Source organism: Nansenia antarctica (genome assembly GCF_963989245.1).
Source record: "Nansenia antarctica genome assembly, chromosome: 7".
NCBI classification, from domain to species: Eukaryota; Metazoa; Chordata; class Actinopteri; order Argentiniformes; family Microstomatidae; genus Nansenia; species Nansenia antarctica.
Window position 1 is genome coordinate 12235242 of NC_137677.1, and position 12500 is coordinate 12247741.

Genomic DNA, 12500 nt, shown 5'->3' on the forward strand with positions numbered 1-12500 from the left:
CTAGAACAAAAAATACATTTTGTTGTACTCTGCAATGACAAAGGTTGAATCTAATAATAAATAAAAAGTCTTGCTTTGACCTGAGTAAGATACAGTAGAACACTGCTTACCTCTTTCTCCTGTTTGTCAGCTGTTCTGTAAAGACAAGTGCAAGGTTACAATAAAGTGTAATCATAATAATGCAGTGACCACAGTGTTCAGAACAGGGGAGGCTGTTGGACGTAGAAATTGGGAGGACAGGCGCATTGTTATTCTTGCCAGGGCCTCTTGGCCATCTGGTCATCATTGGAAATGAGAATTTGTTCTCAATTGATTTTATCTGAGACTTCTTCTCCTCCTACTTCTTCTCCTCCTCCTCCTCTTCCTCCTCCTCCTCCTCCTCCTCCCCCTCCTCCTCCTCCTCCCCCTCCTCCTCCTCCTCCTCCTCCTCCTCCTCCCCCTCCTCCTCCCCCTCCTCCGCCCCCTCCTCCTCCCGCTCCTCCTCCTCCTCCTCCGCCTCCGCCCTGGGACTTCAAATTACTTTCCAGTGTGACGTTGAACCCAGTATGCACTCCGGTGAATTTACAAACGCGGCCCAAGTGTGCTGTGCTGTGGGTGTAGTACCTGTGATGTACTACGGGGGGCAGCATTGTACCTGTGTGTGATGTAGTAAGTGACAGTGGGCAGGAGGGGGCAGTGTGGGCCAGTACCTGTTTCTGCAGCTTGAAGTCCAGTTGACTCAGTATGAGGTCTGCTCCAGGTCTGCCTCATTACAACTCACTGGTGAACTGGCATGTGAGGGAGACTGAGACAAGAGTGAAGTATCATGGGACATGCTGATAGGACAGGAGGCCGTCTATGTAGGGCCCAGCAATACTAATGCTGCGTTCATGCGCTCCTTGGAAATGGGTGAAACATTTCGGCCTCGGCGACTTGCGTTACCTTGAGATCTTAAGAGTTTCCCAGCTATCTCAGACTTAGCCAACGGGACCTTGGACCAGTGCCAGCCTACAACTCCCCATTGAGCCCATGCTCACTTTACTTTATTTAGGCTACATTTTTTACGTTTTAGCAGACGCCTTTATCCAAAGCGACTCACAACAAACTGTAAATTGTGTACAGTAAGTGATTCACTGAATCATCGATACATCAGTCTATGCTAGGACCAGGGGCCATTGGCACTCACAATGCTAGCTTTTTTCTTTTCTTTCCCCCCCCCTTCTTTACAGTAGAGAAGCTGTACGGGGGGGGGGGGGGGGGGGGGATAGTGTCACCGCAGACTGAAGACCTCCACCTCTTCAGGCTACACCTTGACTGTCTCTCCTAAAGACCTCTTCACCCCCCACTACCCCTGCAGTTCTTCTACTGTTAATAATATAGGCTAATAATAATGATGATAATAATAATAATCCTTCTAGCATTGTGACTGCCAGTGGCCCCAGGTCCTAGCATAGATTTGGTTCTTATGAGACTGATCATTCACTTTAGACAAATGTAGCCTACTTGTTGTAAGTCACTTTGGATAAAAGTGTCTGCTAAATGTCAACAATGTCATTGTTGGGGCGCTTGGGTGGCGCAGTGGACGTGGCCGCGGGGTTCCCGGTTCGATTCTGGCCGCGGACGTGTCCTGCATGTCATCCCTTCTCTCTCTCTCTCACCTATCCTTCCTGTCAAGTCTCTACTGTCTCTGTCACAATAGGAGGAAGGATATGAGTGGGAATGCCCCACTCGAAAAAAATTGTTTGTCCACTTTTTCACATTTTAATCATGTATAGACTGACTCCACTTAAGTGAGTTTTGATACTAAATAGCTTTTTTAAGTTGCATGAACGAACATGGGTGTCTATGAGGATCATTGAGTTCCTATGATGCATTCTATACCTCCCCTCTCTCTTCCATCCATACTTTCTATCATCTATCCATTCATCCATCCAACCAAACCAGCTTCCATCTATCTATCCCTCTCCCGTCTTTCCATCATTTATCTAACTTCATCTGCCTAACGATCTCAGTATCTATCATCTATCAATTCATCCATCCATCCATCCATCCATCCATCCATCCATCCATCCATCCATCCATCCATCCAACCCACCAATCAAACCATAACTGTGTCCTCTACTAAAATAAGACTCACTTCCTTTCAACAACCCAGCACATCTATCAATCCTTAAACTTTTTTCTACTACCCAAATAAGACTTCTGGAACTTGTTTTTCTATTTGCTAATTGTTAATCGATTAAGCTGTTGTAAAAAATAATAAAATACATCCCTTATAATAGGAAAATACCATAGTAACCTAAAGTTCTACTGGAAATGCTGTTTTGTTATTTCCTGTTGGTCGGTCAGTCCGGCTGCCCTCTGTTCCAGAAACCTGCATTCAGCCATGCAGCCAACGATGCAGGTTACTGGGACAGAGAGCAGCTAGACTGACTGGTAGAAAATAACCAAACAGCATTTCCAGCAGAACATTAGTTTGCTATGGTATATCATTAGTGAATGGCACATGTATTCCTCCTTATTGGTTTCTAACTTCTAGGGGCGGCGGGGAGTTAACAGTAGTTAACCGGAGAGTTATCGGTCTGAAAATGCCTGTGTGTGTCACGCAAACACTCGTTACAGTACACTAGGTACAGTATTCAACACTCCCATTTCTTGAGGGAGAAAAAGAGAGAGAGAGAGAGAGAGAGAGAGAGAGAGAGCGAGAGAGAAAGAAAGAGAGAGAGAGACCGAGACAGAGAGAGGGCCTGCTTTTGTTTTCTGGATGCCTTGTTTAAAAGTTGTCTGTCATGTCGAAGAGGACCACAGTGGAAATAAGCCTCTGACTTTTCTGTGTTTTCTCCTCATTAGTTATTGAGCGTCACACTGTGATTTTATGTACATGTGTCTCTTTTTAACTTTCAAATAAATCAAGAGGGTTGACAAAACCTACTAAAACTAACCCTCCTCCCCAACCCCCTTCCTCCCTGGCCCACCTGCCCCCTTCTCTGTCACAGACAGCCGTCAGACAACTACTCCACTGAGAGAGAGAGAGAGAGAGAGAGGCTGAGAGGACGGTGTTCCGCTGTGTGAGCTGTGGTTGGTGGTTGGAGGCGGGGACGGGAGCAGGGTCACCAGGGAAGCGATGCCCACCGACGGAGAGCCCAGCGTCACGGCCAAGCTGCTGCAGCTGGTTCTGCTGTCCACCTACTGGGGCATGCAGATCTGGGTCACCTTCATCTCAGGTCAGTACCCCCTGGCCTGATGGGTGGGGTGTAGACATGTCTTTAACCCCCTGGTCTGATGGGTGGGGTGTAGACTTGTCTTTAACCCCCTGGTCTGATGTGTGTAGACATGCACTAAGCATTTCATTGCATCGTCTATGTCCGTGTTGTGTGTATATGACAAATGAACCTTGATGTGATGTGGGGTTGTGTTCCCTGTGTGTGCAGGCTTTGTGATGAACAACCACCTGAACAGACACACGTTTGGCTTCATCCAGAGTCGCCTGGTGCCTTTCTACCTCCACCTGGGCTCGGCCTGCGCCTTCCTCAACCTCACCCTCTACGCCGTCTACCATCCCAGCGACATGCTGGACGACAGGGAGGCCTTTCAGGTATGTGTGTGGTTAGGGGGGGGTACATCATGCAATACTAGTGTTGGGGGAGGGGGTGGGGGTGTTTGTAGATGACAATGTCCAGGGGATAATTCTTGAGTCAGAATCGTTGTTTTGTGATCAAGTTTGAATGATTAATTAGTGACAGACAAGACAGGATGCTTTCCACATCCATTAATACATATGTGACACGGTCTGGTGAAAAGGTCTGCATGTCAGCAATTCTCAAGTCGCGCAAATGACCAAAATGTGTTTTCCATTGGGTTTCTTTCATATTGTGTTGAAGAGCCCACTCAACATAATAAACAACAGTTTTAGGAGGTGTACCAACATTCAAATGTTCTAATTATTTTCAGATACAATCTGCACTTCATAAAAAATGTAACTGAAAAATGTGCTTGTCCTACTTGGGGACTTTTTCACCACACCCTGTCACATATGAAAACATACACATGGAGTCAGAATCTGGATTGATTTAGGCCCGATCCCAATTCCCTTTTCTACCCCTACGGCTCGTTTTCGAGTGTCACTCGATTCGAAGGCCTTGCCTTCGAATACGTCACAAGCCCTACCCCTTCAAATCTCAGCCCTTTGAATTGGGACAGCCCTTCACGGCGCCTACGTCATCAACAGTGGTTTGACGCGGTACGGGTGACGCGTTGTGTTGCCGGCGAATTCTCACATCTCGCAATGCCTTCAGCTGTGTTTATTTCTGTTGCGTGTGCTATAAGGATCTTTTTTCGTTTGTTATCAACACACTGTAGTTAGACGTTCCTTTTTTTAGTCTCTTCCGTCAGCGATGTATTTTTTGTGGACATCGCAATAATGGCAATGAATGACTCCAACCAAAACACAGAGTATTAACCATCTGTCAGCGCACAATGTTCCTCCAAAGATACCTGTGACTCAATCCTCAGCCACCACATACACACGAGTCCATCAGTAGTCATAAAGCGTTGTCCAAAAATCACGTTACCAAGCGCCTTTCTCAGAACAATTCGTCGTCTAGAATCCAAAAATCAATCCATCATAGTGGTGGTCAAAAACGTAGAAAGAGGATCTCTTGGGGACACGGACACATTTGCCCGTGAAGGAGAGATGACAAATAAGCGGAAACATTTCTCAGTAGAGTCGAACGGTGATAGATCATCATCCTTTACGCGTATCCTTAACTGTTACATTTCGCGTGTCATATGCCATCAGACATGGAAATATGTCAATGCGCGGCTGTCATGCACAAATCAGCTTGTAACGTTAGACACACTTATATCGGAATGATAACGTTTTGTTGTTGTTGTGCTTGTTATAAAGAAAAGGTCTATAATGCATTGAAATGAATGATACAACCCATTAATAATATTACCTAATAACAACTGCTCGGATTAGATTGCGGGTGGAAATAGGTCAAAATGCGCATCATGTAGTCAGATGAACGTTTGATAGATAACTTTACATATGTGTACCATCATCCGCTGTCAAACGCCACAGGTAATAATTGATTTAAGACTGTAATCTCTGAAATGCTCGACTGTCATGCAGCGTTGCGTTACTGTAACGTTAGACACAGCACCGACATAAAAGCGATTTTTGGGTTAAGCTTGTTATAAATAAAAGGTCTATAATGCATTGTAATGACATTAAACTAAGACAATACGATGGTTATCATAATTTTTCAAATCTTTATTAATAAGTAATTACAGAGAAAGTAAAATGACATTTCCGCATTGAATAGAGCGACATAAGATTTCTGTAGATGATTCGCAATGCATCCTGGTATCAAGGGGTAGCGTACCGTTAGCCCTTCGAAGCTAGTGTGGTCCTGAAATCCCTCGAAACGAAGGGATAGTTAGCCCTCCCCCTTACCCCTAGCCCTCGATGAAATATGAATTGAGACAGCCCTCGCCCTAAACGTGAACGCGCAAATCGAGCCATAGGGGTGAAAACGAAGGGCTAGGGGTGAATTGGGATCGGGCCTTAGTCTCTCTAAAATCTACTCTCCTCTCTCTCTCCTACTCCTTCTTTCTCTCTCCTCATCTCTCTCTCTCTCCTACTCTCTCTCTCTTCTCTCTCCTACTCTCTCTCTCTTCCTCTCTCTTCTCTCCTACTCTTTCTTCTCCTACTCTATCTCCTCTCCTACTCTTTCCTCTCTCCTACTCTCTCCTCTCCTACTCTTTTCTCTCTCCTACTCTTTCCTCTCTACTCTCTCCTCTCTCTCTCACTCTTCATCTCTATCCTCCTCTCTCTCTCCTCTCCTACTCTCTCCTACTCTCTCCTCTCCCTCCTACTCTCTCCTCCTCTCCTCCCTACTCTCTCATCCTCTCTCTCCTCCTCTCTCTCCTCCTCCTCTCTCCTCTTCTCCCTCCTCCTCTCTCTCCTCCCTACTCTCCCATCCTCTCTCTCCTCCTCCTCTCTCCTCTTCTCCCTCCTCCTCTCTCTGCTCCTCCTCTCTCTAATTTAATTTAATAATTTTGCCATTTAGCAGACGCTTTTATCCAAAGCGACTTACAATTACGAATTACAGGGACATTCCCCCTGGAGTAACTGAGGGCTAAGTGCCTTACCCAAGGGCACACTAGTAGTGGTGTGGCTTCAGGCGGGATTTGAACTCACAACCTTCCGATCCCAAGTCCAACTCACTATCCACTAGACCACCACTACCCCTTCTCTCACCCCAGATCTTCGTGTTCTTCGTGTGCGTGACGGTGGCGGCCATCAACGCCCAGTGGTTCGGCCAGATGACGTCAGAGATCATGGCCGACATGCACCTGGTGGAGCAGGCCTGCGGGCTGGGCCAGGACATCGGCCAGTCCTCCAACCGGGAGGCGTACGCAAAGCTGTGCGAGGCGGACGACAAATACAAGCGCCTGAGCGGCCGTCTGTGGCTCTACCGGCTGCTGTCCTCCCTCTGCAACCTCTGCTGCATCACCTGCAACGCCTACAGCCTCTACTACATGGCTGAGAACCTTGCCACTTTATAACCACCTACCTAAACTGACGTTTCTGTGGGCATTTTAAGTCAATGTTTGTATTGTTGTTGTATTACCTTTTAAAGAGGCTGTGTAATCAAGGCTCCACCTCTATGGTGTGAGGGTTGAGAGAGCAGAGAGGCAGACAGGCAGACAGGCAGGCAGACAGGCAGACAGGCAGACAGGCAGACAGGCAGACAGACAGACAGACAGACAGGCAGACATAACCAGGCAAGCCTGTAGCTCCATACATACCAGACCTTTCACCTAGAATAGGGGTGTTACCCACCACGTGCACTCCTACCCTCCACGTTTTGGGAGAGTCTAATGTTGAATTTCCCAATTGTTACCAATTTGGTTTGGGTTAAGGGTTTGGTTAGGGTTAGAGTTTGGTTAGGGTTAGGGTTAAGGGTTTGGTTAGGGTTAAGGGTTTGGTTAGGGTTAGAGTTTGGTTAGGGTTAGAGTTAAGGTTTTGTCTGCTTCTGCGTCTTGTGACACAACCAAACATATCACCGTTTTTGACGTTAGATTTAAATCTGGATCCTCTCTTGAGCAAACAAACGAGACTCTCAGCTATTGCCCGTGTGTTGGTAAGTGTGTCCTTTTTTACGTTTACATTAACTATAATAACATAATTACTGATACATAAACTTAAGTCTAAACAGGTCAGTTCACCCAAGCCCAGACTAAAACATTCTCATGGAAACGGGGAGTTTTGCTGTCCAAAACCAGGATGAATAAACATGTTCGTTTTCTGAAGGTGCATCTGACCCAAACTATGTGTCAGACCTCTGAGAAAGATCACGTCAGGGTTACCAACTATAGAATATGAAAATAAAACACTGAAGAATAGATGACGGGTCAAACACAAGACATTCCTTTATTCCCAATGATTATTTTCGAAGTCATGGACATGATCAAATAAAGTCAACACGAGTGGTGTCATGGTTCCCCAAGCCCTCACGTTAAGATAAATCGTCTTGCGAAGGAGTTTATGCTCTGACCTATGGCTGAAGCTGATGCCTCTCTCTACGTCTCGTTAACAATGCATGTGGACATCAGACATTGATGGTAAAGTCTGTGATCACCCGGTGACGAAAAAAATGGGGTCGAGGGTGTGACTTCTTCAGGATGTCCTCCAGGCTCGTTCAACTGCTAACTGTTGAACACGGTGAATTCAAGGCCCCAAATTCCTCTCCAAGTCCAGATACAGCAGGAATGCAGAAAAAAAGAGTACTGTATAGTTGTGCTACGACATGGTTTGTTATTTTAACTGGTTCCAGCCCGTCTTGTTGTCTGGTCTGATGTGTTGTTGGTGGACTGTTTGTGCACAGGGACGTCATTCCTCTGGAATCCTGCTCTGGTTTCACAGTTCTGTTCACAGGAAAGCTTTAAGAACACATTTTTTTTTTTACATTTTAAAATGATTTTAAATTCATGATTTTTGCTTTCGAAATTATGTCTAGCAGTGCTGTTGGCTGTGTCTAGGTCCCCTGTAGCCGTGCGTGCGCGTCTGTGTGTGTGTGTGTATATGTACTGTAAGGCTGGGTACAGGGCTGCAGTGTCCCTCTGGCATTTCTGTGGAATGCCCCCCCCTCTTTCACAGCCTAGAGTATAAACCGCTGTGTGTGTGTGTGAGACAGGTTTCTGTGTTAGTGTACATGTTAGTGTGTACAGCACATCAGACCAGAGGTCGATGCAATGTAATGGCAGCTGGTGAGAGCCAATCAGATGCCAGTCCACCATGTAAATCATGCTAATGATATTTCCTAAGTGAATTGAAATGTGTGACGAGCCCTCTGATGTTTATGTATGAATATGAAAGCCATATTTGTGTGTATGAAACAGTGTGGGTGTGAGGACGTGTACAGACTATGTATATGGTGGTGTGTTACTGAATCAGGTTGGAGTGTGTGGTCTGTTAAGGTGCTTCATGATTAAAACGGTGGATGTGTTTCAGCATAAGATGTTTTGCCTTAAACGCTCTATCCTCTACTCAGCCAGGGGATCAGGAGGTCTGTATGTATCAAGTGTGTTCCACGTACAGGAGTGGGTTTGTATCAATGTTCCTTTTTTGACATAATGGGGTGCTTTGTATTTTGTATGAAATACATTCAGAAATGAACCAACGTGTGTGTGGTTATCTGTTGTGTTGACTGACTGTCAACAGTTGACACCCATTCCCATAAATCTGAATCAATTCTTTTTATTGCCTAGTATATTTCCACATAGAGGAAATTTATTTGGTGAGGTTGGTGCATACAAAACAAATATAAACATAAACATATGTAAGCAAAATAACAATATATAAGCAGAAATAGTTTAAAAAGACAATGGCAAAAGGATCAATAGAACAATAATGATGTAGGCTTTAAATTAGAGTAATGTCAAACTAATATAAATGACCCTGTCAGTTGTGTGTGTGTGTGTCAGAGGGGTGGGCAGGGGAGTGGAAGTCCCAGAGTCAATGGGGCTTGTTTGTCATTACAAAAAAAAGCCCTTCACTACTGTTAGCCCACGAGAACGTCTTTAATCCTTTTATTAGAGGCAATAAAGGCTGTGGACCGGGTGCAGAGTCCAGCCTCTCCACCAGTCAGGTTTCTATCCAACCCCTACCACCTGAGAGGATCACTGTGTAGATGGACCGTCAGGGGGAACGCTCAGCCTTCAGTGAACGTCAGGGAGAATCTCCCAAAGTATTTTCTTTTCTTGTGTCCTTCAAGGACGGCAAAGGCAAGGAATGGAGGAAAATACGTCAGATTCTTCAAACCTAAAACAGTGTGAATACCAAATGTTATGCTGATAAGCGATCCTCCCTCGGTCTGGCTGTGTCTCCTCAGGGCTAGGGCCGTCTCCTCGAGGGTGAGACTGGAACACATTCCAGAGGGTGATTAGCTAGGCCTCGGAGCCTCCGTCTCCCCTGGGGGGTTGGTGTTGGCCGTGGGCCTGATAAACACTCAGTCTCGACTCCCTCGTCTAACTGCTCTTGACTGCCTCATGTTGTTATGTTGACTGTCAGCCAGGGAACCCATTTCGATGGTGAACATTGAACACAGCGACGACAGTAGGAAGGGGTTTGAAGTTGAGGTAATTTCTTTTATTCTAGTATTTGTTCTGGTCTTTTTTTTTTTTTTTATCAGCATCTCAACACTCAAGACATCAGCAGTTACTAAACAATTCACTCAACTTCAGGGGTGCAAACTGGTTATGGCCCAAAAAGGTGACAACAGTTGTTTTTTGCTTGTGGTGGTCTAACAATAATGCGCATGTAAGTAGCGGAAGCCCTGACGTTAACACCTGCAGAAATACTTTTGAAAACAGATTGTTTACTGTGACTGTGTTCTCCGTGCTGCCTGGAATTGTACCTAGCTGCCTGAAGCTAAAAAAGTTATTTCAACAGCAGCAGAGTTTAGTAGACAGGAAGATGTTAGCTCACCATGTGACTTAGATGGCACCTAAGAACCCCGTAGTTTTTTGGGGGGAGATCAACACGATTCATGTGGATGACCTATTTTGAGGTAAATACTGAGAATTTTGCTGAAAGTTTGCACCCCTGCGACTTACACAGATCTGTAACAAAATAATAAATACAAAAAAGTACACTCAAATGAAAAAATCTTTGAGTAGACAGACAGACGTGGCAGATACAAAACAAAAGATTTAAAAAAAGGTGAATATTGTCATACCTGACTGGTCTGATAACTGTTTAGAACAATGACCCTTGACCCTGACCTGTACTTTTCTATAAGGTTAACTTAACCCCATCACTAACCCATACCCCTGGTGGTGCTTCACAGTAAGGCATCCTAAAGTTACCCTTTTCCCATCGCTGTCTATACAACTGTTAAAAGTGCAGTAACAACATTATTGTAACAGCAAATTACAAGATTTCAACATGATACGTATAAAGGAAACATAACGACTGCATGTTGCTTCTGAACAGAGAACCATTCAGTCTTGAAAACCCTTTTAGAAAACCCAGACGGTCTATAATACTGAAGGAGCAAAAATGTAAACAGTCAATCCTTTCAGAACCTTTTTTTTCCGAACGAAGACGATGAACAACAAAAGCATTCAACCATCGTTCGACGTTTGCAAGCACACACACACACACACACTCCTTCCCAAACACACCCCCATACATAATGTTCCCTCAGAGAACATTAGTTCGTTTTGGAATATTATGAAATCATAAATGACATCATCATTACAAAACAAGCCTCCCAATCCTCCCTTCTTATAACTAAAATAACCAACAGAACAACAGATTACAAAACACCCTTTAAAAAATGGATCCCAGCGGGGGCTCGTCTCGGCCCGGGAGGAGCCTGTTACCATGACAGCCTGAGGGGGTCCAGTGAAGGTTCTGGTGAATATGAATCGCTCCTTCTCCATCTGGAGATAAGAATTCCCATGGTTCTCCACTAACAGCACAACCGCTAAAACATTCAATAAATATAAAGGCGTACCAAAAATAGATAAGTTCTCTTGTTTGTTAAAAAAGAAAAAGGTGGGAGATCTCTCCTCCAGTGTCTTGTCATACAACCACCTTCCCCTTTATCTCCAGCTTGGCGATTTCACTCTGCTTACTGGACTGCTCCTCCGTCAAGGTGATATAGGAGTACACCAGGCTGCCTGCAATACTAATACAAAAACAGACACGTGCATTAGCTGTATGTACAGTGTACTGTAACCTCCAGGCAACAGGCAACGCCTCCAACTGAATGATGGGTAATATCTCTTCTGCTGTGTGACGCAACATCAGGGTGACCCAATATCCAGCGTAGGACACAAGATCTTCATTTAGCAATAATAATTTTGCCATTTAGCAGACGCCTTTATCCAAAGCGACTTACAGTTACGAATTACAGGGACATTCCCCCTGGAGTAACTGAGGGCTAAGTGCCTTACTCAAGGGCACACTAGTAGTGGTGTGGTTTCAGGCGGGATTTGAACTCACAACCTTCTGATCACAAGTCCAACTCACTATCCACTAGACCACCACTACCCCTAGCAATCCAGTTATATGAATACAATCGTGGGAGATACTTTTGCTTGGGGGTTGGCTCCATTGCGGGTACATATAAAAAAAGACAGAATATGTCTATATGTAGTATAGAGGCAACATTTGTTTTTTTTAAATGAGATCAATTATTGAATTATATATGTTACAGTACATGTGGGAATACGGTACGTGTGGGAAAACTAGGGTTAGGGTTAGGTGCTATGTCGACTTGGTACATGCTGGCATGTCTAACCCTACCCCTAACCGTAGCACCCTAGCACCTAACCCTAACCCTAGTTTTCCCACATGTACCGTAACATATACATTTAAGGCAAGACAAATCTACACTATCAGTGTGTTGGTGTGTGTCTCTGGCTGCTGTCCCTGCTGCCTGAGGGGAGCACAGAGGAACAACCTGCTGGGTGTGTGGCGCCACAGGTCACTGCTCCGAGCAGAACCAGGACACATGTGTTTATCTGCAGGGTGGGGAACCCATGGGGTACTCATCCGGTTTGTCTGGTCTTACTTCGTAAAAAACAGGTTGCTTGCCGTGAATGTGTCTCTCCGCGCATCATCCTTTGGGATGTGTTCGAACGGGAGATTCGTAGCTTGAAAGTGCACCTGAAAAGTCTGCAGGCATTGCGTGATGCAATCATGTCCTCATGGGCCAGAATCTCAAATGGAATGTTTCCAACATCTTGTGGAATCAATGCCACGAAGAACCGAGGCTCTTTTGAGAGCAAAGGGAGGCCCTACCCAGTATTAGTACAGTGTTCCTAATAAAGTGTTCAGTGAGTGCAACTGTACCCAATCAAACTAAACCATAATAATAATAATAAAAAAGGAACATTTGCAAAGGTCTATACAGAAACTATTTACACTAGTTACCAATTTAGTGACTAAAAGGGTCACTTAGTTAAAATCTGGACCAAATACAGTCAACAACGCTTCAGTT

At 45.0% G+C, this 12500-nt stretch overlaps 2 protein-coding genes across 2 annotated transcripts in view; one reads left to right on the forward strand and one right to left on the reverse strand.

Annotated features, from left to right (window-relative positions):
• LOC308163066 (transmembrane protein 205) overlaps positions 1-8654 on the forward strand; it is a 10998-nt gene extending 2344 nt beyond the window's left edge. Inside the window, exons 2-4 of the mRNA XM_080537246.1 lie at positions 2976-3203; positions 3411-3574; positions 6250-8654. Coding sequence (XP_080393372.1) covers positions 3104-3203; positions 3411-3574; positions 6250-6552 — 567 coding nt within the window. The 5' untranslated portion in view covers positions 2976-3103 and the 3' untranslated portion in view covers positions 6553-8654. The remainder of the gene's footprint in view (positions 1-2975; positions 3204-3410; positions 3575-6249) is intronic.
• A 2236-nt stretch (positions 8655-10890) lies between these two features.
• Positions 10891-12500, reverse strand: part of LOC308161783 (nucleotide sugar transporter SLC35D2-like) — a 10152-nt gene continuing 8542 nt past the window's right edge. Inside the window, exon 12 of the mRNA XM_080535854.1 lies at positions 10891-11183. Within this exon, the coding sequence (XP_080391980.1) occupies positions 11078-11183 (106 nt within the window). The 3' untranslated portion in view covers positions 10891-11077. The remainder of the gene's footprint in view (positions 11184-12500) is intronic.